Below are 16,302 nucleotides of genomic sequence, written 5' to 3'. Positions count from 1 at the left end.
TCGGTCCTCTCGCCTCTCCTATTCAACATCTACATGAAACCGCTGGGTGAGATCATTCGTGGTTTTGGAGTTGGGTATCATCAGTATGCTGATGATACCCAGCTTTTTATTTCGACCCCAAAAGACCCCAGTGATGCCCTCGACGTGATGTCCCGTTGCCTGGAGGCGGTTCGGGTCTGGATGGGGAGGAACAGGCTTCGACTCAACCCCGACAAGACTGAGTGGCTGTGCGTATCGGCATCTCGGGATATTCAGAATATTCCATCTCTTTCTATGGGGGGTGAGTTATTACCCCCCGTAGATAGGGCTCGCAACTTGGGAGTCCTCCTAGACTCACAGCTCTCTTTAGAAGATCACATAGTAGCTGTGACTAGGGGGGCCTTTGCCCAGGTTTGCCTGGTGCGCCAGTTGCGGCCCTATCTAGACCGGGATGCCCTACATACGGTCACTAATGCACTCGTGACCTCTCGTTTAGACTACTGCAACGCTCTCTACATGGGGCTGCCCTTGAGGACCACTCGGAGGCTCCAACTGGTACAGAATGCAGCCGCGAGAGTTGTGTTGGGAGTCTCCCGATACTCCCATGTTACACCTCTGCTCCGTGAGCTGCATTGGCTACCAGTTGTCTTCCGGGTAAGATTCAAGGTTCTGGTTATGGTTTTCAAGGCCCTACATGGCATGGGTCCGGAGTACCTTAGGGAACACCTGCTGCCGGCGTCAACTTCCCTCCGCCCTGTGTGTTCCCACAGAGAGGGCCTCCTCAGAGTGCCACCGGTCAGAGAATGTCGCCTGGTGGCCCCCAGGGGGAGGTCCTTCTCTGTGGGCGCGCCGGAATTGTGGAACCGTTTGCCGGTTGAGCTCCGGATGGCGCCCGACCTTCGCTCCTTCCGGTGCGATCTGAAGACTCATTTGTTTGAACAAGCCGGCCTGGCCTGATGGGGGATGGGTTTGGTTTTATTGTTGTTTTAAATGCATTTTAATCTATTGTTAACTTGGGCATTTTGTTTAATTCCTTTTTAATTTTTGTATTTTGTATTTTTATATGTTTGCCCTGTTCACCGCCCTGTGTCCTTCGGGAGAAGGGCGGTATACAAATAAAATTATTTATTTATTTATTTATTTATTTACATTTGCTTTCTGCTTGTTGGGGGCAATTAAGCTGACTTTGTAATAATGCCGCTTGGGGGTGTGTGTGAAAGCCCTAATAAGCAGGCATATACATAGAATGAAGGCTACTGCTAAGCTTGTAATCCGCCCTGAGTCTTCGGAGAAGGGCGGGATATAAATGGAATTAAAATAAATAAAAATAAAAAAAATTCTCTCAGAAATAAACAGGATGTTGCTTTTATTGGAAAGTTCTTCAAAAGTAGTAATTATTGAACTGAAGCTTGGCACTGAAATGGCTTGGGTTTTTTTCCTGCTGGGACACCTCTAAGAGGCCAAAATTACTTTTTACAGCTCTTGCTACCCAGAATGCAAACTTGTCGAAGCCAAATCTCCATCATGGTTTCACGTGAAGAAACTCCCATTGTCTCCAGAATCCTACAAAGGGGAAATTTTAAAAAATTAGACACAAAGTCCAGTGCAATATACAATCTATAAGAATAATTATATCAGAATGAACCTGATTGGCATGTATGCCAGTCAATAGCTAATTAAACAGCTGGGGAACATCATTTATCTATTTTGGGGTATCTATTCCCCAATAATGAATTATTTTTGCCAGTACAGGATATCTCAACAATTTTTGACTAAAAATTAGAAAATTATAATGTCAGTGTAATGGCACGTGGGAAAGACTGGACCAAGAGACACTGCCTAGAGAACAGTCAGATAAGAGGCAGCATAGCCTGCAGCTGGACAGTGGGCAGGGCAAGAAGCTCGTAAAGGACCCTCCCTAATTTCTTGGGCTGTGAAGGAGACGGCGAGAGAATTGTACTTTCAGACTTGCAAGAGTCTGTCAATGTAGCTTTACAATAAAGTAGAATTAGTTCATCTGGCTGTAATTCCTAGCTAGTTAACCCAGTGAAGCTGGCAGTCAGGTTTCAACACAGATCTTCCTAACTGTCATGCCTCTGTTGCAGCCTGAATCTATGGAGGAAAATGAGCTGGAATGGGGGACCCTATGGAGGTCGAGGGAGTGGTGTCTGTGGCTTCAGGGGAATGTGGGGAAGAGCAGGCTGAGGCAGGCCAGGGCCCTTCAGGATTGGGACAGGAGGGACAGGAGGGACAGAGTTCAGGCGATGAGGAAGGGCCACCCCCACCTGATCCTAGAGCATGGAGAGTGGAGAGAAGGAGGGAACAATGCAGGCAGGCTCAACTACTCGGGAGGAGAGCATCCCACCCCTCTCCACAAGGCACACCTAGAGACTGAGATTTAAGGAGAAGCTGTGGGGAGAGGCATTTGTCGAGAACAAATGCTGATTCCTTGAAGTTTTGTGTGTTGTTGCTGATCTCTTGTTCTGTGACTCTGCTTGGAAACCTGGAAACTCTGACCATTGGACTGACTGACAACGTTGCTTGGATGTTCAATGACCTCGGACTATATTTTGGTTTCTCTTCTGAAACTTCTCAGGCAAGCTTGTATTCACACAGACCCATTAGGTTTATGATGTATGTGTCACTCCTTGTTATCTCCGTGGCCTTGAGTAAAGACTGAATGGCTGTACGTACCGGCAAGCCAGGATACTCAGAGCATCCCACCCCTTAACATCGGGGATGAGTTACTACCCCGTTGATAGGGCCCGCAACCTGGGTGTCCTCCTAGACTCGCAGCTATCCCTGGAAGATCACATAGGAGCTGTGACCAAGGGGGCCTTCTCCCGGGTTCGACTGGTGCGCCAACTACGGCCTTATCTGGACCTGGATGCCTTACGTACAGTCACCCATGCCCTTGTGACCTCTCGCCTAGACTACTGTAATGCTCTCTACATGGGGCTGCCCTTGAGATCCACTCGGAAGCTTCAACTGGTGCAAAGTGCAGCGGCACGGACACTTTTGGGGGCCTCCCGATACTCCCATATCACACCTCTCCTCCGTGCGCTGCACTGGCTTCCGGTTGCCTTCCGAGTGAAATTCAAGGTGCTAACAATGACATACAAAGCCCTACATGGCATGGGTCCAGACTACCTACGGGAGCACCTTCTGCCAATGTCAACACCCCACCGTCCTGTGCGCTCCCACAGAGAGGGCCTCCTCAGGGTGCCACCGCTCAAGGAATGTCGGCTGGTGGCCCCCAGGGGGAGGGCATTCTCAGTGGGTGCGCCAGCCCTCTGGAACTGCTTGCCAACTGAAATCCGGATGGCCCCTGACCTCCGCACCTTCCGGCGCGACTTAAAAACTTACCTGTTCCAGCAGTCCGGCCTGGCCTGATAGCTCTAATTGGGGTCCCAGTTTGTTTTGACTATTGTTTTTCAGTATTGTTTCAATATGTTTACCTACCTTACTCTGTACACCGCCCCGAGTCCCTCGGGAGAAGGGCGGTTTATAAAAACAAACAAACAAACAAACAAACAAACAAATAAATAAATAAATAAATAAATAAATAAATTCATCTCCTAATCAGACTGTATGTGAAACTACTTGCAGCCAGAGGCGGCTGAAGGTGTGTATGTCTTCCTTTGTCTGGAGGCTTGCCAGAAATGTGGGAGCATTTGGGGAAAATTTGGAGCAATTAAAGGGCGGTTTGAATTGCCATCTGACTGCATTGCCTCTGGTGCTGTACCCTGGGTCATCACACTAACATTCCGCATCGAGAGAATAATTTAAGCATATTAATTTTATTTGTTATTATTATTAAATGTGCTTGCTGCCCATCTCACCACAAAGTGACTTAATTCCACCTTGCAGCCCCTAGAACTCCCTTTTGTAGAAAACCTGTACAGCTATTTCCCTGTTAATATTTGGATGTCTGATGGAGATGTCTTTGGTTTTCTCTAACGTACCCTTCTAAATATGTTAGGGCTGCTTTGTTGCTGGGAATTTTGACAGTTGCAGATACAACACATCTGGATGGAGGAAGGTCGGAAGAAACTGAATTTACTAATTCTGAGTGTACTGCTAAATTTATCGGCTTTTAAGTTGTGACTATATTTTTTTGCTGATTATTTTGAATATTGCCGTTTTAGTGTAAGCCAATAATATTCGAAGAATCCCTTTTTTGATCTTATCTAATTAGACTTTTTCTATTGAATTATTTGTCATCATATTACCTTTGTTCAGCGTTCTGGATGAGAGATTTGGCTGCCTCAGGCTGGGCTTTTTGAAATGTCTGGTACATAGAAAAGGACTGGAGATATCCCAGTAATTCAGAGACACTTTTGGGAACTTTATCGACAATATCTGTGATTCTGTAAAAAAGCAAAATCTTTTAGGGTAGAACCATAAACTTTATCCCCTGGGTTTCTGCAGCCTAGATTAATGAAATGATCCTAAGCTTCTGGGGTGTGCAAAGGTAGGGCAGCTGTAGCTCGTGCTTGGGAAAAAATGTATTTTGCCTATTTAAAACAATGTCCCATTGAATAGAAATGGCTTCACTTTTCAGCAATAGCATTGCCTGTTGTAACCAACTGCAGAATGAGATGTAAATACAAGTAGTCCTCATGACCACATGACCGTAGTACTAAGAGTAGCTAGCCGTAAGTCACTTTTTTAGTGTCATTCTTTTACTTTCAATGGCATCTTGGACTCTTTATCAGGGAATGCAAGGAGAACCCAATTCAGACAATTATTTCAGAGGGGATTTCTCTTCCTATTGGGTAAATATAATAGTTTTTCTCTAGCTTGGTGTTTCTCAACCTCAGCAGCTTTAAAAGGTGAGGACTTCAACTCCTGGAATTCCCCAGCCAGTTGGCATACTGGCTGGGGAATTCTGGATGTTGAAGTCCACACCTTTTAAAGGTAGAGTTTTAAAGAAACAGCTGAATTTATCTGCTGCTGGTTTATGAACACAGCCAGCCTGGGCCTGGAAGCAATCAAGGACTTCAAGTGCCTTCACTGGCCGATTGCCTTGCTTCACACACTGCAATGATCAATGATTAGCTTTGAACGGCATTTGAACAAGCCACAGTTTGCCTGAATTCATACTGCATACTAACCGAAAACATAATTATATCTGAATATAATATAAAGGTAAAGGTTCCCCCGCACATGTGTGCTAGTCGTTTCCGACTCTAGGGGCCGGTGCTCATCTCCGTTTCAAAGCCGAAGAGCCAGCGCTTGTCCGAGGACGTCTCCGTGGTCATGTGGCCGGCATGTGCATTTGCTGTTTGGCTAGCATGTCATTTTATTATATAATAATAATAATAATAATAATAATAATAATAATAATAATAATAATAATAATAATAATAATGATGATGATGACAACTGTTGATGAGAAAGACAAAAATGTCTGGATAGTGGATGTTGCAGTATCCAGAGACAGCAGAAGTGAAGAGAAACAACTGGAGAAAATCACAAAATACAAAGGCCCGCAAATAGGAATAGAATGACTTTGGCAAAAGAAAACAGTGATAGTACCAGTAATAATAGGCATGATGGGTGCAGTTCCAAAACATCTAGAGTACTACTTGAACACTGTCGGCATTGACAAACATCACCATCAGTCAATTGCAAAAGACAGCTTTCCTTGGAATAGCTTACATCCTGTGATGATACCTTTAATATCATCAATAAACAAAATCTTCCCAAGGTCAAATTCCTTTTGGATGAATTTGGGAAGGACTCCATAGGTAGATAAAAATATCAAATCCAGTCTAGATATCTGGCTGAATATGCAACCAATTATAATCATTTATTAAACGTCTCTGCTGCCCAGCTCCCACTGACTCTGGGTGGTTTATTAATTTTTTTAAAAGATTAAAAACTTTTTAAAATGCATGGTCTGTCTGAGCATTGTTGAGGCTTTGCTTCTGGACCCACCATCAAATTCTAATATCCCTGTAAACCACCAGGTGCATATATATGGGATTATAAATTTGACACAGAAAATTTGTGCTTGTAATTTTATGCATGGGCTGAAGCTCACAATTTGCTAGCTTCAGTCTTAGAAACACACACTTTTACCACTCACTTTTCCTTATCTTGAAAGGGCAGAGCATCAAATATTGCTTTGTATTCATCCAAAACAAATTTGATCTTTTCATGTGCATAAGGAAGAAGTTGGGTGCGAATCTGCAAAAAAGAAAAAGATGTAGAAGTGATTCCATACAAGACATTGGTGAGCTGTGCTCACACTCTTTTCATAGTGGCATTTAGCCTATAATAAATCAGAGCAATAGCATCAAGGCAGGCTCCTTTATCCATGAATGTTCCCCATATGCATTTCTCTTCTTAATTCCAAAATTCAACATTGCTGAATGAAACTGGGGGATGTTGAACAGACAAAAGGAAAGACAATGCATGCAACAGATCTCATTCCCAAAGGAAGCAGATGCCTTGCTAATTCTGAATGTAGGACAACCATATTTTGGTTGCAAAATACAGACCACCATTAGGTGGCAGCAAAGACTCTGACCTGTATGTTACCTCTCTGTTGCCATCTTCAGATTCCTGCAGATTTTGCAGATGTCATTTAATTATAGGGTTAAGAGGATTCAACCATTAATTAATAATGGAAGAGTTCTTGACCTATGATCACAACTGAGCGCAAAATTTATGTTGCTAAAAAAGGTAGTTGTTAAGTGAGTTTTCTCTGTTTTACTATCTTTCTTGCTACAGTTGTCAAGTGAATCAGTGCAGTTAAGTTAATAACATGGTTGTTAAGTGAATCTGGTTTCCCTATTGACTTTGCTCGTTAGAAGCTGGTTGGGAAGATTGCAAATGGCAATCACACTACCTTGGGATGCTGCAACTGTTGTAAGTGCAAGGACTGGTTGTAAGTCACTTTCTTCATTGTAGCTGTAATTTTGAATGGTTGCAAAATGAATGATTGTAAGTTAAGGACTACATGTATACATGTAGCAAAAGCAATATCACCCATCTGGGTGCTTGCAGAGGACTTACCTCATGGAAGATCTCTGTCAGCTTCTCTGATTTATCTGCATAGTGCCACTGCATATCAAGGGTGTTGGAACACAAGATAAAACAGCCAGATGGTTTGAGAATCCGGTCCATTTCTTTTATGAAACTGGGGATATCAAACCAGTGCACAGCGGTGAAGGCTGTGATGAGATCCACAGAGTTATCCTCAAATGGCAACTCCTCTGCAGGACATGCACTATGGGAGAGAACAGCAAAGGGATCATTATTTAGTACTCATTCTCTGCCAGCAAACAGTTAATTGCATCTGCCTTCTATAGCAATAAAAGGGACGCGGTGACTCAGTGGGTTAGGATGCTGAGCTTGTTGATCAGATGGTGGCTTGTTTGGCGGGTCGAAACCCTAGTGCCGCGTAGCAGAGTGAGCGCCTGTTACTTGTCCCAGCTTCTGCCAACCTAGCAGTTTGAAAGGACGTAAAAATGCAAGTAGAAAAATAGGGACCACTACGGTGGGAAGGTAACAGCGTTCCATGCACCTTTAGCATCTACTCATGCCGGCCACATGACCACGGAGACGTCCTCGGACAAGCGCTGGCTCTTCGGCTTTGAAACGGAGATGAGCACTGGCCCCTAGAGTTGGAAACGACTAGCACGCATGTGCGGCGGAACCTTTACCTTTATTTTCTATAGCAATAGCAATAGCACTTAGATTTATATATCACTTCACAGTGCTTTACAACCCTCTGTAAGCAGCTTACAGAGTCAGCATCTCGTCCCCAACAATCTGGCGTCTCATTTTACCCACCTCGGAAGGATGGAAGGCTGAGTCAGCCTTGAGCCAGTGAGAATTGAACTGCCAAACTGCAGGCAGCCAGCAGTCAGCAGAAGTAGCCTGCAGTACTGCATTCTAACCACTGCGCCCCCACGGCTATACCATCTCCTGGTGAAACTTTGACTGCACTTTTCCCCCCAAAGTTTTGCTCTCTGCTTCAACTTGCTTACCAATCTAAGGAGCCAACCACCTTGGCTTGACCACGCAAAACCTGTACTTAAAGGGCAATATTTGATCTATGTATCCTGAGCTTTGAAGGGGGTGGATTTGAAAATTTGGAGGTTCAAATTCTTCTTAGTCGCTCCACCATTTCCCAATGAAAGTATAAGACTGGAGCAAAAAATCCCACCATCATTCAGAGGGCAAGGGATAACACCTGACACATTCTGGAGAGAGAAAGTACCTGAGGATGGGCTCCAGTAGGAGTCTGAAAGCTTAGAAGAATAGCGCTCTGGTCCAGGTGACCGACTCAGATTGGATCCTGTAACATTATCCACGGACACCTATATTTGCCTTCATATGATAATGTCTTAATATTTTAATCTGTTTTAGTTTTACAGTTTTAATATACCTTTATATGTTGTTTTAACTTTTGATTAGGAACTGCCCAGAGTTGGGTAGAATATGGGTGGCTATATAAATGTTTTAAACAAACAAATAGGGATTTCTCTGGGTATAAAAAAAGGCCAAAGAACAATCAAACATTTGGACAATTTTGACTGATCCAAGTCTGATTATTTGCCACAAAAATCTTTGCTCATCATTAGTGAGCTTATTTTAAGGAAGAGGCTTAGGGCTCTGAGTGTTTACTTACATATATGAGACATTGGGAGGATGTTGTGCTCGCTTTGCTTCCTCAATCTGAGCTTCACTTACGTCTGTTCCAACCACCTTCTCAAAATACTTGGCCAGCAGGAGAGTATTTTGACCTGAACCACATCCCACGTCCACTCCCAGCTGGAAGCAATTCACCTTTGGAGGAAAAAGAACAATGAATGTCAAAGTCACAGAATGATTTATAGCAGGGGTCCCCAACCCTCAGGCAGCAGCCCACTACAGGGCCGTGGAACTGAGCTGCACTAGCAGCGGGCAAGAGCACAGGCACAGGCACAGCTCCGCTTGCACAAGCAGCAGGTGCTCACACATGAAGCTCCATTAGTGCAAGCGGCTGGCAACGGAGCTGTGAGTGCTCACACAAAATCATCTCCAGTCGCCAGACCACCAAGCCAGAAAGGTAGGTGACCACTGATTTATAGCGCTATCTTCTCCAATATTTCAGAAAAGAAGGGTTCTTACTTTTCAACAACAGGTTCTAAACTAACTGTTACTACCTAATTTATATATCCCCTTCATGGATTACTGCCTTGTCGTGGCGAAGGGGCTTGTGTAATTCAATGAAGCTATGAGCTATGCCGTGCAGGGCTACCCAAGACGGACAGGTCACAGCAGAGAGTTCTGACAAAACGTGATCCACTGGAGAAGGAAATGGCAACCCACTCCAGTATCTTTGCCATGAAAACCCCATGAACAGAACCAAAAGGCAAAACAATATGACGCTGGAAGATGAGCCCCTCAGGTCGGAAGGCGTCCAATATGCTACTGGGGAAGAGCAGAGGGCTAGTACTAGTAGCGCCAGAAAGAATGAAGCGACTGGGCCAAAGCTGAAAGGACGCTCAGCTGTGGATGTGTCTGGTGGTGAAAGGAAAGTCCGATGCTATAAAGATTTTTTCTCCATAGGAACCTGGAATGTAAGATCCATGAATCAAGGAAAGCTGGATGTGGTCAAACAAGAGATGACAAGACTGAACATCGACATCTTAGGTATCAGCGAACTAAAATGGACAGGAATGGGTGAATTTAATTCAGATGACCATCAGGTATACTACTGCGGGCAAGAATCCCTCAGAAGAAATGGAGTAGCTTTCATAGTCAATAAAAGAGTAGGAAAAGCAATCCTGCGATACAATCCTCAAAATGACAGAATGATCTCAGTTTGAATCCAAGGCAAACCATTCAATATCACAGTAGTCCAAGTCTATGCCCCAACCACCAGTGCTGAAGAGGATGAAATTGACTGGTTCTATGAAGCCCTACAGCACCTTATAGAACTAACACCAAAAAATGATGTCCTTATCATCGTGGGGGATTGGAATGCTAAAGTAGGAAGCCAAAAGATAACTGGAATAACAGGCAAGTTTGGCCTTGGAGTACAAAATGAAGCAGGGCACAGGCTGATAGAATTTTGTCAAGAGAATACGATGGTCATAGCAAATACTCTTTTCCAACAACCCAAGAGACGGCTCTAAACATGGACATCACCAGACGGTCAACACAGAAATCAGATTGACTATATGCTCTGCAGCCAAAGATGGAGAAGCTCTATACAGTCAGTAAAAACAAGACCAGGAGCTGACTGTGGCTCAGACCAGGAGCTTCTCATTCCAAAGTTTAGGCTTAAACTGAAGAAAGTAGGGAAAAGCGCTAGGCCACTCAGGTTTGAATTAAATCATATCCCTGTTCAGTATACAGTAGAGGTGACAAATAGATTTAAGGAATTAGATCTGATAGACAGAGTGCCTGAAGAACTATGGACAGAGGTTCGCAACATTGTACAACAGGTAGCAACCAAAACCATCCCAAAGAAAAAGAAATGCAAGAAAGCAAAATGGCTGTCTGAGGAAGCTTTGCAAATAGCTGAGGAAAGGAGGGAAGCGAAAGGCAAGGGAGAAAAAGAAAGATACGCCCAATTGAATGCAGAATTCCAGAGAATAGCTAGAAGAGATAAGAATGCCTTCTTAAATGAACAGTGCAATGAAATAGAAGAAAACAATAGAATAGGGAGGACCAGAGATCTTTTCAAGAAAATTGGAGAGATGAAGGGAACGTTTAATGCAAAAATGGGCATGATAAAGGACCAAAATGGCAGGGACCTAGCAGAGGTAGAAGAGATTAAGAAGAGGTAGCAAAATTACAGAGAAGAACTATACAAGAATGAGCTTAACGTCCCTGATAATCACAATGAGGTGGTCACTGACCTCGAGCCAGACATCCTAGAATGTGAAGTGAAGTGGGCCTTAGAAAAGCTGAGCAACAACAAAGCTAGTGGAGGTGACAGTATTCCAGCTGAGCTATTAAAAATCTTAAAAGACGATGCAGTAAAAGTGCTACATCTATTTGCCAGCAACTTTGGAAAACTCAACAGTGGCCACAGGATTGGAAAAGATCAGTTTACATTCCAATTCCAAAGAAAGGCAGTGCCAAAGAATGTTCAAACTATCGCACCATTGCACTCATTTCTCATGCTAGTAAAGTTATACTTAAAATCCTACAAGCTAGACTCCAGCAGTATGTGGATCGAGAACTACCAGAAGTACAGGCAGGATTTCGAAGAGGCAGAGGAACTAGAGATCAAATTGCCAACATACGCTGGATCATGGAGAAAGCTAGAGAGTTCCAGAAAAACATCTACTTCTGCTTCATTGACTATGCTAAAGCCTTTGATTGTGTGGATCATAACAAACTGTGGCAAGTTCTTAAAGAGATGGGCGTACCAGACCATCTTATTTGTCTCTTGAGAATCCTATATGTGGGCCAAGAAGCAACAGTGAGAACTGGACACGGAACCACTGATTGGTTCAAAATTGGGAAAGGAGTCCGGCAAGGCTGTATACTGTCGCCCTGCCTATTTAACTTACATGCAGAGCACATCATGAGAAAGGCAGGGCTAGATGAATCAAAAGTTGGAATTAAGATTGCCGGAAGAAATATCAACAAACTAAAATATGCAGATGATACCGCTCTAATGGCAGAAAGTGAAGAAGAACTAAAGAGCCTCTTGTTGCGGGTGAAGACGAAGAGTGTAAAAGTTGGGTTGAAACTTAACATTAAGAAAACCAAGATCATGGCATCCTGCCCTCTCAATTCCTGGCAAATAGATGGGGAAGAAATGGAGGTAGTGACAGATTTTATTTTCCTGGGCTCCAAGATCACTGCAGATGGGGACTGTAGCCAAGAAATTAAAAGACGCTTGCTCCTCGGGAGGAAAGCCATGACAAATCTAGACAGCACACTAAAATGCAGAGACATCACCTTGTCAACAAAAGTGCGTATAGTCAAGGCTATGGTCTTCCCAGTTGCAATGTATGGCAGTGAAAGTTGGACCATAAAAAAGACTGAGCACCAAAGAATTGAGGCCTTTGAACTATGGTGCTGGAGAAGACTCCTGCGAGTCCCTTGGACTGCAAGGCGATCAAACCGGTCAGTCCTAGAGGAGATCAACCCTGACTGCTCTTTAGAAGGCCAGATCCTGAAGCTAAAACTCAAATACTTTGGCCACCTAATGAGAAGGAAGGACTCACTGGAGAAGAGCCTAATGCTGGGAAAGGTTGAGGGCAAGAGAAGAAGAGGACGACAGAGAATGGTGGCTGGATGGAATCACTGAAGCAGTAGGTGTGAGCTTAAATGGACTCCAGAAGATGGTAGAGGACAGGAAGGCCTGGAGGAACGCAGTCCACAGGGTCGCGATGGATCGGAAACGACTTCACAGCTAACAACAACAACAAATTTAAATATGTCTTCTTGCCATTAGCGAACTACCTTTGATGTCATGGAAATGCAAAACTTGCCTGGGTTCCCTGTCTTGATGATTTCTAGCACCTCCGAAAGATAAAAGATTTATCTCTGGTGCCTTTTTGTTTCTAAAAACACCTTTGTGGCATTGTGATCTCAAGAAATTTTTTTTCAGGAAATAAAAATGTTAGGCAGTACTCATCTGTACACATGGAACTGACTAAAAAGCAGAAATTTTGCAAGTGGCTGAGAGATACAGGTGGGAGGTTATCAAGTGCTTATGGTCATGAGTTACCCAATCTTGGACTAAATTTGAGAAAACAATCCATAGCATATTAAGACAAATTAAGCAAAATACATAGAAACATGGACCCTATTCTCCATCCTGACCAAAAAAAAAAAGCATTTTGTACCATAAATGCCCACTTGTGTTTTTATTCTCAGATCGCTGATTCCACCTCCCTCTAGGCCGGTCTTTCTCAACCTCAGCAACTTTAAGATGGTGACTCCAACTCCGAGAATTCTCCATGATAGCCTGTGGAATTCTGGGGGTTGGAATCCATACGTCTTAAAGCTGCTAAGGTTGAAAAACGCTTATGAAATAAACAATAACACCACCAGATGGATTCAACGTGTGATTCTCAACGGAACCACATCTACATGGAAGGAAGCGTGCAGTGAGATACATCAAGGTTCCGTTTTGGGCTTAAGGGCTCTTCAATCACTTCACAAATGGCCCAGATGAGAGCATCGATGGGGCACTCATCAAATTTTCAGGTAACCAAGTTGGGGGCAAATTGCTACCTTTTGAAAGAGAGATTCAAAATTCAGACTTGAGCATTGGGTCCTATCCAACAAGAAGCCATTCAGTGATGAAAAAAATTAAGACCCTGACTTAGGCAGGAAAAAAAACAAACAAATGCATAAGTAGAGGATAAACAGCACCTGGCTCAATCAAAATGCCTGTGAGAGAGAGTTGGCTCACCACTTAAGTATGTGTGTTGCAGCTGCCAAAAAAAGCCAACAGAATCCTAGGCAGCATCAACAGAGGGATAGCATCACGATAAGTGGAAATGATAGCACCCCTCTATACCGGCTAATGGGGCCATATCTGGCATCCAGTTCTGGTTACCGCAGTACAAAAAAAGATGCTCAGACCTTGGAAAGAGTGCAGAGAAGAGCAACAAAAGATGATAAGAGGTCAGGAGGCTAAATCATACGATAAACATTTAAGGGAGCTTGGTATGTTTTTAGCCTAACGAAGAGAAGACATGATAGCAGTCTTTCAATATCTGAAGGGCTGCCACAGAGTAGAGGGCACTGATTTATTCTCCAGAGCATCTGAGAGCAGCACAAGAAGCAGTGGGTAGAAACTCATCAGGGGGAGATCCAACCTGGAAGTAAGTAAGAATCTCCTGACGGTGAGAATGATTTTAAAAATGGAACAACTTGTCTCCCAGAATTGTGGATAGCAATAGCAGTTAGACTTTTATACCGCTATATACCACTTCACAGTGCTTTACTGCCCTCTCTAAGCGGTTTAGAGAATCAGCATCTTGCCTCCGACAATCTGGGTCCTCGTTTTACCAACCTCAGAAGGATGGAAGGCTGAGTCAACCTTGAGCTGCTCAAAATCGAATTCCTGGAGCGAGCAGTCAGTTAGCTTGTAGTACTGCATTCTAACCATTGCACCCCCACAGATGATCCATCACTGGAGGTTTTAAAGAAAAGACTGGCAGCCATTTATATGGGATGGTATAAGGACTCCTGTCTTGAGCAGGGGGTTGGACTATTAGAAGATCTCCGAGATCTCTTCCATTCCTACGATTCTATAGCCTCGGCCAGGAGTAGGCAACTTTGGCTCTTTTATGACTCGTGGACTTCAACTCCCAGAATTCCTGAGCCAGGTTGCCTATCCCTGGCTCTGTTTTCTTGTGACTCTGCACCTCCAACTTTGCTAATCTAGCATTTTGTTCCCACAATGGTCTATTTATCTATCCATCAATCTATTGATCTATCGTTTCCCCCATTCAGCTTTAAAAAAAAATGATAGGCATCCTTTTTCATTTTATTAGATTTGCATACGTTTGAAATATATGAAATGGTTCTCTCCACGTTTTGCTTTTTTTCTTGCTTATTTCAGTTAAATGTTTTACTTTTATTTCTTTTGGGGGAATAACAAAACATTTGGTATCTGGATTACTAATCCACCCAATTTTCTATCCAGAGAGTAAAACAATGATGTAAAAAAACATTAGGATTTTGTCAGAAATGTTGAAAACTTGGTATGCCTGCAATATATATTTTTTAATCTTACATGTTCAATTGTTCGGGGGCACAGAAAGCAGCCAGACGTTTAAAAGCGGGTCCCACTTTTTTGTGCAAAAACTGAGAATACAGACTGTATAAATGAAATATAAATATAGCAATTATTCTGCCTCAGAGTCCTAGCCTTTCACTAGCAAAACTGCTTTATTCCAAATCAAACATTGGTCCGATTATCACTTCATCACTTCAGAATGTCAACTCTATTAGAGTGATGCAATTTGGCATGCAAAGAGCAACTATATCTCTTCTCTGAAATACAAAGATTCTAGTCCTCATGTTTCTAAGTGCTAAATGTTCTTCTTTTACTTGGGGGTTCTCCACCCTGACAGACGGGAGCTGTTCATACTGGAGAAGGGATTTTCCCTGCTGCAGTTGGATTCAGTGGACCATTTTCACCTGCGACTACATCTCTCAATGTTCCCACGCAATCCGCTCTCCCATCCTTTACCTTTTTCTCTAGGAACGCGAGGACCACCGCTTGCAAATTCTCCTGAAGCGAGAACCTGTATTTCTGATAGAAAGCAGCATGATCTTTATCCGCAAACAGGCGAGAGGCCATTTCCTAGCGATGGAGGAACTTTCAACTTTGACAAAGATATACAGGAGGGAGGCTGACGTCGCCTCTGCCCACCTCCGCCCTTTCCATACACACGCACACGGCTAGGTGGAAAAAACGGGACGGAATTTGCAGAACGGCTCCTTTGCGCATAAACCGAGGCGCCGCTTTAGGGAATATTTTAGCATCGTATTCCCAAACGTGATTGGTTCTCCGGAAGGGGGACAAGAACCAATGGGTGGAAGCTTTTCAGAAAGAGATCCAAGTTTGAAAAAAAATCGTTCTTATAATCGGGAAATTATTCCTTAAAACTGAATTTCTCAACCTCAGAATTTTTAAGCTGTGTGAACTACAACTCCCAGAATTCTGGTGTTGTAACTGCTCCATCATTGGAGGTTAATTCTAATTCTGATTAATTCTTATGCGTTAATAAATATCCTGTGAAAGCTCTAAAGACTGCTTTTGTCCTAGCACAATCTAGTTCTGGAAGATCTTTGTTAAAACTCCTGCTTCAGGTTAATACAAATGAATGTTAGCTAACATTCATTTGTATTAACCTGAAGCAGGCTTTTTAACAAAGATCTTCCAGAATTAGATTGTGCTAGGACAAAAGCAATCTTTTAGATTCCTGTCCTCTGCAGGGATTGGACTAGTTGGACTTTCAAGAAAATACTGAATTGCCATTTATCCAGAATGCTAGGCTCTCCTGCAATTGGTGTAAGGTTGGATAGAAGACTTCCAAGGTCCCTTCAGCTCTCTTATTCCATCTTCCAGATCAGAGGTGGGGAACTATGGCTCTTTTATGACTTGTGGACTTCAAATCCCAGAATTCCTGAGGCACAAGTCATAAAAGGAGCATAGTTCTCCATCCTTGTTCTAGAATCTAGACGATCTCCAAGTTTTCTTGCCACCTATGAATCTATAATAAGGGCAATGATGACAAAAATGAAATAACCTCTATAGCACATCCCTTCGCGATCCTGGATGTGGTGGCCTTTGACAAAGAAAATCACACACTCTCCTTCGAGAGAAAGATC

The 16,302-nt window shown here is 43.3% G+C and overlaps 1 protein-coding gene across 2 annotated transcripts; it reads right to left on the bottom strand.

The window, feature by feature from the left end:
- Positions 1 to 1,336: 1,336 nt before the first annotated feature.
- LOC310650781 (putative methyltransferase) lies at positions 1,337 to 15,325 on the bottom strand. Of its 2 annotated transcripts, none has more exons than XM_083379512.1 (6): positions 15,158 to 15,325; positions 8,627 to 8,784; positions 7,006 to 7,219; positions 6,074 to 6,174; positions 4,212 to 4,349; positions 1,337 to 1,542 (listed from the first exon to the last, which is right to left on the bottom strand). In XM_083379512.1, exons 1-6 carry the CDS (start codon positions 15,266 to 15,268, stop codon positions 1,446 to 1,448), a joined length of 819 nt encoding a protein of 272 aa, XP_083235638.1. In that variant the 5' UTR covers positions 15,269 to 15,325; the 3' UTR covers positions 1,337 to 1,445. The 2 variants fall into 2 exon arrangements, 1 of the variants encoding a protein (XP_083235638.1); XR_014494432.1 differs by having other exon boundaries at positions 1,391 to 1,542; positions 3,442 to 4,349.
- Between the last annotated feature and the right edge of the window lie 977 nt (positions 15,326 to 16,302).

The sequence above is a fragment of the Vipera ursinii genome (genome assembly GCF_947247035.1).
Source record: "Vipera ursinii genome assembly, chromosome: 1".
NCBI classification, from domain to species: domain Eukaryota; kingdom Metazoa; phylum Chordata; class Lepidosauria; order Squamata; family Viperidae; genus Vipera; species Vipera ursinii.
The sequence above is the reverse complement of the archived record's forward strand: the minus strand, read 5'-3'. Positions and strand labels throughout refer to the sequence as shown.